Raw genomic sequence first — 12,266 nt, forward strand, 5'->3', positions numbered from 1 at the left:
ATGTCGGTGTTGGAGAAAGTATCCTCTGTACTACTGGCTCGGACCATGTACTCGAATGTCAAAAACATGGCTCGGTTTCGTCGCAAATACATGTGATGCGAAGCTGTTCGTCCACATATGATCTGCAATACCCATATGTGCACTCAGACTGGATCATGGTAGTATGGACGCTCTCTCGTTGACAACCCACTGCCCCCAAGTGTTTGAAAGGGATAGAGAATCCAACAGAGCGAGCAACAATGCCCTAGAACATGACAGGAGATTTGCCCCGTCCTTCACGCCGTTGCCGGGGATCGAACCCGGGTCACTCGCGTGACAGGCGGGAATACTCACCACTATACTACAACAACATGTCGGTGTTGGAGAAAGTATCCTCTGTACTACTGACTCGAACCATGTACTGGAATGTCGAAAAAATGGCACGGTTTCGTCGCAAATACATGTTATGCAAAGAAGTTCGTCCGCATATGAACTGCAATACCCAGGTGTGCACTTGGACTGGATAATGGTAGTATGTACCGTCTCTTGTTGACAACCCACTGTACGCCCCCAAGTGTTTGAAAGGGATAGAGAATCCAACGTAGCGAGCAACAATGCCCTAGAAGATGACAGGAGATTTGCCCCGTCCTTCACGCCGTTGCCGCGGATCGAACCTGGGTCACCCGTGTGACAGGCAGGAATACTCACCACTATACTACAACAACATGTTGGTGTTGGAGGATATATCCTCTGTACTACTTGCTCCGACCATGTACCGGAATGTCGAAAATATAGCTCGGTTTCGTCGCCAATGCATGTTATGTGACGATGTTCGTCCGCATATGAACTGGAATAGCCATGTGTGCACTCGAACGAGATCATGGTAATATAGTCCTTCCCTCGCTGACGACCCACTGTACGGCCCTAAGTGTTTTAAAGGAATAGAGAATCCCACAGACCGAGAAAGAATGCCCTCGAAGATGACATGAGATTTGCAACGCCTTTCGCGCCTATGTCGGGGATCGAACCCGGGTCACCCGCATGACAGGCGGGAATACTCACCACTATACTACAACGACATGTTGGTGTTGGAGGAAGTATAGTATAGTGGTGAGTACTACTTGTTCGGATCATGTACCGGAATGTCGAAAACATGGCCCGGTGTCGTCCCCAATACATGGTACGTGACGATGTTCGTTCGCATATGAACTGGAATACCCATGTGTGCACTTGGACGAGATCATGGTAATATGTACCCTGCCTCGCTGATGACCCACTGTATGCCCCCAAGTCTTCGTAAGGGGTATAAAATCTGGTGGTAGGAGAAAGAATGGCCTAGAAGTTCACACCCCTACTCACCACTATACTACAACGACATGTCGGTGTTGGAGAAAGTATCCTCTGTACTACTGGCTCGGACCATGTACTCGAATGTCGAAAAGATGGCCGAGTTTCGTCGCAAATACATGTTATGCGAAGCTGTTCGTTCACATATGATCTGCAATACCCATGTGTGCACTCGTACTGGATCATGGTACTATGGACCCTCTCTCGTTGACAACCCACCGCCCCCAAGTGTTTGAAAGGGATAGAGAATCGAACAGAGCGAGCAACAATGCCCTAGAAGATGGCAGGAGATTTGCCCCGTCCTTCACGCCGTTGCCGGGGATCAAACCCGGGTCACCCGCGTGACAGGCGGGAATACTCACCACTATACTAGAACAACATATTGGTAAGAGATAGATAGATAGAGATGGAGATGTAGCTCGGTTGGTAAGGTTGCCCAATGGAGACCAGGTGATCATGGGTTCAACCCCTACATTCCACAATGGCATCTAGTGAAATAAGAGATATCTATGGAGTAATAGAGAGGTGAGATATCTTGGCTATCACCTAGAGCAGAAAAGGTATGGAATGTATGTAAGTCGAATGCAAGGTGGTGGCAAACATTGCAACGTGGTTAGGTATTCCCATTCGCCATTTTGTGCAAAGGTATTCATATATAGAGTCATGATTGATGGGCTCCCATTAGGTTCAGCCTTAAGGAGACGAGGACTAGGGGTCAGGTACATGCTTCTTTTGCACCATTCCGTTGGAGGCCAGTACACATAGGTTCACTAAATGTCCTAAAACATGTATCATTTGGACGTACTTATCAGACATTTGGCCAGTTTTAGGCCGTTGTTATTTCAGATCGCGACAATGGGATTTTTTTCCACAGTACGTTCAAAATGGTCCAAATGACGAGATGGAGGTATTGGTTCATATATTTTTAGGATATTTGGGGACAACGACACAGTTGGAATATATGTATATAATGCTTTCGTGTTTTGATAGTACGCGAGGGGTGAAAGCCTATACATATGTATATGAAGAATTTGAAAGGTATTGTTATGTGGAATTTCTAGATGTTAAGAGGATTGGGGGGGGGGGGGGGGATTATTTCCTCAAGTGGGAGGGGTAGTGCCTGTGATTCTCTAAAACTGCAGAGAAAACAGAGAGGGGCATTCCTCTTGTAATTTGTGAAAACTCAGGCATCAGAACTTAGAAGAAGAAGAAGAAGCAGAAGAAGTAAGTAGACTGCGACGGCGGCTAACTGCAATCCATTGTTTGTTTTATTCTGCTGGATCCATGGAGAAGCTTTCCATATGCGATGTAATCTCCCTCACAGCAGAAGAAGCATCCCCTCACCAAGGAACAGAAACCCTGGAATCTCAGGTCTCCATCAATGCTCTGGAAGACGCTTTATCCGGTAGGATTCATGAATCCTTTCTCTTTTTCTTCATTCATTCATTCGATAATTCATTAGTGTGTGTGGTTGTATGGGATTTAGGTTGGGAATGAGGGAGAGATGTGTTGGTTGGTTTTTTTTTACACGGTTTTCTTGATACTGTTTTCTTACTCAGTTTTATGAAGGATTTCCTTTTTCTCTTGGCGTTCGTTTCCACAACATTTTATAAAGGATTTGAAAACTCGCACAGTTATTTACTTCGGTACTGCTGTTTTTAAGCGGTCTTTTGAAGGATTGGATTTCTACATTTTCATGAAAGATTTTATTGCCCTATCAGAATCTCTACCTTTTTCATCAGGCCATTTGATTTGAGGTTCTTCTTACAGATAATTCATAAAGCTTTGTTTTTTATACTCATTCTCTGTTGGTACTGTCTCTACACAGTTCTATGGAGTGGTACTGTTTCATCAAGGAATTTTGCTTGCTTAATACTGTCTTTAGGAGGCATTTCCTTCCTTTATTCTATTTTATACAGGAATTTTCGTTCTTGATATTTTATACTGTTGATGCTTTTTTTCCAAAGCATTTTCAAACATTTTCCATTTTTCTGGTTACTATTTTTTTCTGTACAGTTCTATGGGGTTGCTTCGTTCATACTGTTCTGCCATAGTTGTATGACAAAAAATTTCTTTCTTGATACCATTTTTACAGTTTTATGTAAGGTTTTCATTTTGTAAAACTTTTTTTTACAACGGAGTTCCTATCTCAAATATAGTTTTTAACACAGTTTTACCAAGGGTTTTCCTTGGTGCTTGATACTGTATTGTTTACACAGTTTTATGAAGGATTCAATCTGTTGATATTTTTAGCACATAGTTTATGAAGAATTTGCTTTCGTTATACTGTTTTTACAAAGGATTTCCTTTCTTGATACTGTTTCTTGGCTTACATTTTTTTATCATAGTTTTGTGAAGGATTCTGTCCTCTTGCTATACAAGCACAATCTGGTGTGCAGATCTGTGTTAATAGAGTTTATTTCACCATACAGATAATATGGAATGTATATCCATACATGATTCTCCACCATTTTTAAATAGTTTTATTTTGTTAATTCCGTTCTTTTCATCATACAAAACCTCTGGAATGCATACCTATGCATGATTCTGCACCTTTTGTTAATAATTTTTCTTTTGCCACTACTGTTTCTTTCATCATACAGATCGTTTAGAATGCATGCCTATACATGATTCTGCACCTTTTATGATGGATCCACAGCTATGGAGCAACCTTCCAAACCATATCTTAGAACATGTTCTTGTATTTCTTCCTTTCTGGAGTGTTCTTCGACTACAAATTGTTTCGAAGAAGTGGAGACAGTACCTAAAATCACAATGTTTCTCATCAAAATGGCCAATGAAGAGATCTCCTCCAGATATTCTTTTTATCATGGTCACAGATTGTTGGCAATCGAAATCAGTTGCAGGATATAATTCGTCTCTCAACAAGTGGCATATCATCCCATTATCACATTTTAGCCCAATGGAAACCTCACATGGTTTCCAAATTCTCACTTCGGCTGGAAGTTTTGTTTGCACTGAAGACATAGCATGGCCAGATCGGTCTCTCATTGTTTCAAATCCGATGAATAGATCATATCGAAAACTGCCTCCAATGCTGGATATGAGCTCTCCTTACGTTGTTGGTATGATTGTTGATTCAGATCGACTCGGATACCGAATAGTTGTTGCTCAAGATGGGGAATCATTGATCTCACAATACTATGATTCCAAATGTGATTCATGGCAGATGAATGTTACTTTGAATAGAAAAGTTGCTATGCTTGCAGGCATGACATCAGTAAGAGGTCTCTTGTTTTGCCTCTCATTTTGGCCATTAGGCTTGATTGCATATAACGTTGAAGCAACGTCATGGGAAGATTTGCAAGTGAGAATGCCAACATCAATCAGTTCTCCTCATGTTGTGCAATACAATGGAGATCTTCTTCTTATAGGAGGGTTAGAAGAATATGGTCAGTTGGCTAGTATTCGGATATGGAAGCTCGACCTCTTGAGAAAAGAATGCATTGAGATCGAGGAAATGCCTGACCATCTCTTCCAGAGCTTCATGTGGACAGTCAATGGCGAGCAATTCTCTTGCATAGGAGAAGGGGGTCTAATATGTTTCAGTAATGGCTCGATGCCTCCCATGAGTCTAATGTATAATATGAGGGATCAGAAATGGGGGTGGCTACCTCCTTGCCCATTACATGAGCACTCTCCAAAGACTCACAGTAGAAATAGTTCAAGTCCTCTTGGATTTCCTATCAAACCTTGCTTTGCATTGAGAGCCTGACTTGGGGGTGTGTTTTGAAATGACGATGATTCAGTACTTGATGCTTCGGTTCGTAAGAGTATACTTTCATAGTGTGTAGGGTACATGTTCAGTTTTTTCTGGCACCCATAAGCTTCAAATGTCTTTACAAATGGCAATGTGATGGCATGGTGATGTGGTTTGCAGTAAAACTGAGATGTATGATCTCTGATGAGTGTGCTTTCCCATTTGTTCTCAAAAAGTATGCTCGGCTGTGAAAGTTATGATCCAACAAATTGAAAGCCATTTTTTTGACGTCTATCAATTACATCTCTATTATTTATTAATATAAGACAGGTGATTTAAACCTCGAATTTGCATACATCCTATCGGATTGTCTTCATTGTCTTCAAGATGGAGACTAATGGAATGAATGCAGCAGGGGGTTGGGTATCCACAGTTTCGTGATCTTGGTTTTGTGCTCAATTTCCTTTTCAGAGTACATTTTTTCCATAAACAGTTGTAATTACAACATTCTTTGAAATATCCTTGTTAAAAGCGGTTACATCATTTTATTGAGTTGGTTGCATATATCGAGATTGCTTGTTCTTTGTTCAATTGAGTTGTACTTATCTTGACATTCTTTTTAAACTAGGAACTCCGATCTGCTAGCTTTTCCAAAAGTGCCACACTTTTGCCTAGTCTGTTCATTATCATCCTCCCAATGGCACTTTGGCACATGTCTCTCTTGTTGATTGTGGGTGATATCAACTTGGATTCCCTACCTTGATACACATACAAGCATCTACATTTCCCAAGGTCTATTTTATCAAAGCCTATCTTCAAATAAAACCCAGTAAATATACTACATTTGAAACATAAGGTATGATGGATGATAAAGCCACCGCTCGAACATTTTAATTCTGCTGTAAACCCTAAAATGTGTGCAGAAATTAAGATATTATGAGCTTTAAGACCTAATGCTCGAGGGTAGGCAACACTTCGGGTGAGGAGATTATTACTATTTTTGTTTAGAAGTTGTAGAGGAGGTGTTGGAAGGTAGGCATGTGTTGGGAAGAGAGAGCGATGACGACAGAGAGGGCGGTGTTCTTGAAGTCGGGTGCTTGGACATGGGAGGAGGAACGTGGGGGCGGAGGAAGAATGAAGGCAAGGCCTTCGAAGGGGATCACGGAGGGTCCCATGAAGATCGGGCGACCCCACCCAAAATCCGCATCATAGATGGGCAGTCGCATCCAACTGGTGATACCTAGATTGGGTGAGCGGAATGTGTGTGCACCACGGACCAATGCCTCCACGTTTGGATGTTGTAGCTCTAGGAAATCGAGGGCGGACCTCAAGTACTCATCATCCATCCTTTTGAGTGCTGCTCGGATCTTGGTGGCACCAATAGAAGCCCCATCTGTGGCATCCCGGAGCTCCCCCACTTTCGCTATCGGTGTCGTCGTAAAAATCACGTTGCCAAAGTACCCCTCGGGGAGCGTTGGTCGGAGCCGGCTCCTACCGTCCGTCGCTATGTATAGCTTTGTGTCTTGCTCATCGCTCAAACCTCGTGCCTCTGAAGTGCACCTCCACACATGCGATGCCACTGCCTCATATGTGCTATATGTGTTCCCAGTGATGGGGTCGGTAGCCACGGTACGGATCTCTGCCACTTGGGCATTGCTGAGGTGGAAAATCGCACAAGCCACATCATTACCCCCACGTGACGCATCGAATTCTTCTTCCGGCAAAGATGCAATTTTTGAAAGCCCCTTCATATTCTCCTTATTACCAAGGTTCAAGTTCTCCTTGTGGTAGCTACACTTCTTCTCCTTGTCTTCCTCTCGAGCCTTTTCATGTTTTAAGCTCCCTTGTGTCTTGGTCTTTGTCAATAGCTTTGGTGGATCTTTGTACTCCACATGCTCGAACTTCGGTGTCGGTGGCTCTCTCGCCTTGAGTAGTGTTCTATCTATGTACACTTTCAGATTTGCATTCACTTCTTTTGTCTTGGTGATGTTTGCCCATGTGTTGATGAATTGTATCCCTGACATCCCATCTGCGACATGGTGCTCCATTCCTACTCCTAGGGACACACCTCCACACCTAAAGAATGTCACCTGTGATAGTGTATTAACATATTTATTTTTGCCTCAATGAACTCGTGTAAAAAGGAACAAAAATACAACCATCATGAAACCAAAATAGTGCACAATGTGTGTTTGTGCATAAGATGTGTCTTTTGGATATATAAATTAACACACTATGCATCAAATAGGTTAAAATGTCATAAGTTCGCTACTTTAAATTCAACCTCTATAAAAACTCCATAGATTAGTTTTTCCCTACCACATGGTTGAGACTGTTCATGGCTCGTCATACTAGAGGATGGTTATGCTCAATAGCATGTATTGGTTAGTTTTTATGCTCAATTTGGGACTAATCTAGCTAGCCATCCTCATATATGTAGTTAAGGGTCCATCATCACTAGATAGTAAACACACCTGAGCTAAATACACTAATTGCGCACAATTATAGCATCAATCCTTAATAAAAGAAGTCTTTTTTTCTTGCACTAATTCCTCAACAAAAGACCCTTTTCAACTATGAACCCTAACGATATTTGAGAAATGCACAAAAGCATCTCCTTTGTGAAGAAGGGTAAACTAAATTATATTTGTATCCTTGGGTGACTTTTAGAGTAAAATGAGGGTGAGTAAATTGAGGGATCATGTGCACTAAACTCCAACAATATGGAAATACAAAAGTTAACAAAGATATTTGTACCCATGATGTATATAGAGAATATATAGAAAGTGGTTTGTTAATTCCATTTGATTTGGGAAGGAGAAACTTTACATGAAAACTTTAAAATGGAACAACATACTAACCTTCATAATTATGTAACCAAACTTTGATATGAAATTGAAAATAAACACATAGTTAGCGATCACACTCACATAAGCATGAGCCTGGCCTAGAAAAATTGAAATGCTAGAGACTTAGTTCATCAATATCTAGGACAAACATCTCAAACATGTACAAGAAACTAGTGAGTGAAATTCATTGAGATATTCATAGATAATAGAATAAAAAATGTGCACACCTGGAGAAGGAGGAGAGGATAGGTGCTAATATCTTGGGTGTAGGTGACATTAGGTATTAGTTGCTTGAGAGAATGTGAGGGAGTGAAATCACCAAAATCATCGATGACAACATTAGCATGAGCTTCAACGAGAAGGACGCCTTGTGCATTACAATCGATGTGGATGCGACCATTTGGATGGTCTGGGAGCAAACGACCCGCCATTGGGTAGAAGGGCACCAAAGCCTTGGCCAATGCATCCTCCAACATTTCGAAATTGAAGAAATCACTATTTTTGTTGATGTCATGTAAAAGTGGCTTCTTGTAGAAGTAGACACTAGATGTGTGAATTCGTGGGATGACCAAGTCTACATTAGAGTTCCAGAGCACATGATTGGGTGTCTTGCTTTCTGGCACAACTAGTTTTGCACGTCGAATGTTCACCTCCATCCTTGATTATAGTATTTGTTTAAAATATTTTGATTAACCACCCACTTAATCACATATTACAACAATTTAACATAACTGTTATTGTCACACCAATCATTAGTTAATCAATGTATACGCAAAGATTATGTTTGATGCTTCATGTTTATCTTTAACTCTAGTAATGCTAAATGCAGTAATTCAGGTCTTCGTGATTTGGCTAGTCATTATGGAGTTTTTGTTTTTGAAAACATTCTTCATGGAGTGAGCTTTTGTTGTCTTTTATATTATATCTATAAAAAATGTTGGGCATTAAGATAGAGAACTCAATTCTCAATTTAGGTTGGATCAATTCTTAATTTAGGTTGGATTAAGATAGATAAGAACATTCTAAAACTAGATTTTGCAAGTTTAAATTTACAATGAAAAACATTTAAATAGAGAATCTATTTAAAAAATAATTCTAGCTTCAATTATGCCTATTTCCCAAATGTATGCCAAATGAGATAGAAAAACTTGACAGATTACAAACTCCCAATGTTCTAAAGATGGTTATTATGATTTGTATAGATATAATTGCCCATATGACAAAGAGTAAGTACGATATTTACTAGTTTGAAACATGTTGTTATCATGTTATACAAATGTTTTGGGTTCAACTCGACGATCGTAATTGTAAGTTCATGCTAAATCCATACATACATACATACATACATACATACCTACATACCTACATACCTACATACCTACATACCTACATACATACATACATACATACATACATACATACATACATACCTACATACATACATACATACCTACCTACATACATACATATTCATAAATGCATACATACATACAGATTCATAAATGAATATAAAAACAAATACATTTGTGAGTTTGACATTCAAAATTTTCTCTCATCTACACATTGTTCAAATACTCACATATATACAAGTATTCTTAATGATTCATTCATTCAGTCATGGATGTAACCAAAACTTGTTTACCTCTAGTTAATGAAAACAACCTGAAAGGTTTACATTTACTGACCTTAGAATTATATATAGAAGAAACAACTCTCAATAATGCGCTTTAATGCATAGAAAGTGAGTGAATGAATGAATGATATAAAAGAGCTCGGGAAAGGGTGGGCGGGAGGGGAGAAGAGATAGTCACAAAGAGTATTAATATCTCATCATGTTACACAACTATTTATACATGAAATTCACAAGAGAGAGAGAGAGAGAGAGAGAGAGAGAGAGAGAGAGAGAGAGAGAGAGAGAGAGAGTCTTGTATATATTGTTATTTTACTTACAACTGGAGCCAACCCTTTAACTTCAAGCGAGCTTTTTATCATCACACCCTTTAGGCTTTTCCATAGTGTTACCTTTTATTTCTTATTTTTTAGTTTATATGAGGAAAGCTCCCAAACAAATGTGTTAGGCCCTCTAAGGAAGGTTTGTTACCTTGGGGCACACTACTATTTAGTATGTATATGTACAACCCGATAGAATTATCTCACATAATGTGTGTATATATACATATATATATACAATTAATTTCTGGTTGGCTTATGTGTCTTGTATCACAAAGATGTATTCTCCTAAGACTTTAGATAATCCACAAGAAACACATTGCTTTGTCCACTTTAGATGATCAACAAGAACCGCATGGGTTTGAACTAGATTGACAAAACAACTCCTCAGGAAAAAACATCTAATATGAACGCACGTGAATAATTTTCAAAAGAACCTTGTACGAATGTTTTTGGCAATTTACAATGTACGTATACCAACATCTTCTGTATGCAATTTGTCTTCATCAGAGAGTGGTTTTTATTACTACAAAAAGGTACAAAATCCCATAACCCTTATTTCATAGAATGATAATGATCAAGTTCTTCGCAAACTTTCCTAGTTAATGTCCTCAAATGGTGCCATCTTGCAACGTGATGAAACACAAGTAAGTATTATCTCACATAATGTGTGTGTATACACACACACACACACACACACAATTAATTTCTAGTTGGCTTATGTCCCCTGTATCACAAAGATGTATTCTCCTAAGACTTTAGATGATCGACAAGAACCGCATGGGTTTGTACTAGATTGACAAAACAACTCCTCGGGGAAAAACATCTAATATGAATGCACGTAAATAATTTTCAAAAGAACCTTGTATGAATGTTTTTGGCAATTTACAATGTAATACCAACATCTTCTGTATGCAATTTGTCTTCATCATAGAGTGGTTTTTATTACTACAAAAAAGTACAAAATCCCATAACCCTTATTTCATAGAATGATAATGATCAAGTTCTTTGCAAACTTTCCTAGTTAATGTCCTCAAATGGTGCCATGTTCTCTTTTTGGGTCTTGCAATGTGATGAAACAAAAGTAAGTATTTGGGGTTTTTATTGGATTTATAGTTATGTAGTTGGAAATGATGGTGTGCTCCTATATAATGTGCAAAGACATTTTCTACACGATTTTTAGTATCAAAGAGGGTACATTAATATAATTGTCTTGCAAGGACTTTTTTGTGAGATTTTTATTTGAGATAATGGAATGCAAAAGTTTGCCAAAGAGAGTATATTACAACAAAAACCTTTACTAATTATCTTAAACTTCAAGATAATAGATCTCACCATAATGAGACTTGGGAGGGAGTTGCGTTGATCCACAACAAGCAAGCATATGAAGTTTGCATGTTTGGAGTCCCAATCCCTAAAAATTAAAGACAGCAAAGCTAATAAAGTCGTATTCTCCAATAAACAATTAGAAATGGTCCCAACGTTAATATGACAGCAAATCTTAACTGATTATATACAAACATTTGATGTATTGCTTTCATGGGCAAGAATATTATACTTCAAATCAATACAATTGTTTGGAAGACGTTCTTTGGAAACGATGGTTGACATATTCACTCAATGTTATGTCTCTTAGATCTTACAATAGCGTCATTACTTAATATTGAATACCCTTCACTCAAACATGATTATTGTTATTTTGAGGGTTTGTTTTAGTTGACTTTGTCTAGAACTTTCTTTATGTATGAAAGAGCATGATCACTAATATTTCAGGTCTATTGGTGCCTCAAAAATATAATCATGTGGTCAAAACTTATTCACTCGGTCAAGCACGTCAACTATATATATATATACTTTCTTTTTCTCGGGGAAATAATCTAGGAAGCCCATGCTAATGGCAAACATAATTCCCTATCAGGGCATTCCTCTTTCCAAATGGTTCAAATGGTTCCTCTTTCCAAACATTGGCCTCTTTTTTAGGTAGGCCTACACTTGGGATTGAAACAAGAAGTATTACCATTATTTGACATATGTTAGGGTTTCCTTGCACAAATAATCTTGGAATTGTATACCCTCTTTAAGCGCTCTCGTTTAACCCTCACACTTATCCACGTGTATAGAATACTATGATAAATTCTCACCACGGGATATTATATGGTCATGCCCGTAACAATAATAATCACCAATAAGTGCTCATGATATCGATATGAACTTTGAGGGTGAGAATTTAGAAGGTAGCATCTCATGGCTTATTGGCCACCATATTGTTAGTGACATTAATTGATGTGCCATTGCGCTTGATTGAGCCTGAATTTCTATTAGTAATGTGCCAACATGTGATGCAAAACAATAATTCATGTGGAAAGATCTTGCTTGTTTAATGCAATTTTCCTTCAAAATAACATTCACTTAGTGAATGT

At 38.9% G+C, this 12,266-nt stretch overlaps 2 protein-coding genes across 2 annotated transcripts; one reads left to right on the forward strand and one right to left on the reverse strand.

Annotated features, from left to right (window-relative positions):
- The first annotated feature begins 2,569 nt into the window (after positions 1 to 2,569).
- Positions 2,570 to 5,590, forward strand: LOC147857927 (F-box/kelch-repeat protein At5g15710-like). Its single transcript, XM_087326749.1, has 2 exons — positions 2,570 to 2,731; positions 3,930 to 5,590. Exons 1-2 carry the CDS (start codon positions 2,611 to 2,613, stop codon positions 5,060 to 5,062), a joined length of 1,254 nt encoding a protein of 417 aa, XP_087182875.1. The 5' UTR covers positions 2,570 to 2,610; the 3' UTR covers positions 5,063 to 5,590.
- HCT (hydroxycinnamoyl-CoA shikimate/quinate hydroxycinnamoyl transferase) lies at positions 4,318 to 8,811 on the reverse strand. Its single transcript, XM_087326747.1, has 2 exons — positions 8,124 to 8,811; positions 4,318 to 7,137 (listed from the first exon to the last, which is right to left on the reverse strand). The coding sequence occupies exons 1-2, from the start codon at positions 8,550 to 8,552 to the stop codon at positions 6,052 to 6,054; spliced, it is 1,515 nt and encodes a 504-aa protein (XP_087182873.1). The 5' UTR covers positions 8,553 to 8,811; the 3' UTR covers positions 4,318 to 6,051.
- Between the last annotated feature and the right edge of the window lie 3,455 nt (positions 8,812 to 12,266).

This window comes from Azolla caroliniana, unplaced genomic scaffold (assembly GCF_043228905.1).
Source record: "Azolla caroliniana isolate FFs.n. ecotype wild unplaced genomic scaffold, voAzoCaro1.0.p SCAF_11, whole genome shotgun sequence".
NCBI lineage: Eukaryota > Viridiplantae > Streptophyta > Polypodiopsida > Salviniales > Salviniaceae > Azolla > Azolla caroliniana.

Coding starts and splice junctions, on each gene's coding strand:
- LOC147857927 (XM_087326749.1), top strand. CDS start 2,611: ATGGAGAAGCTTTCCATATGCGATGTAATCTCCCTCACAGCAGAAGAA. Junction 2,732..3,929: donor TCTGGAAGACGCTTTATCCG/GTAGGATTCATG, acceptor TTCATCATACAG/ATCGTTTAGAATGCATGCCT.
- HCT (XM_087326747.1), bottom strand. CDS start 8,552: ATGGAGGTGAACATTCGACGTGCAAAACTAGTTGTGCCAGAAAGCAAG. Junction 7,138..8,123: donor ATCCTCTCCTCCTTCTCCAG/GTGTGCACATTT, acceptor ACACTATCACAG/GTGACATTCTTTAGGTGTGG.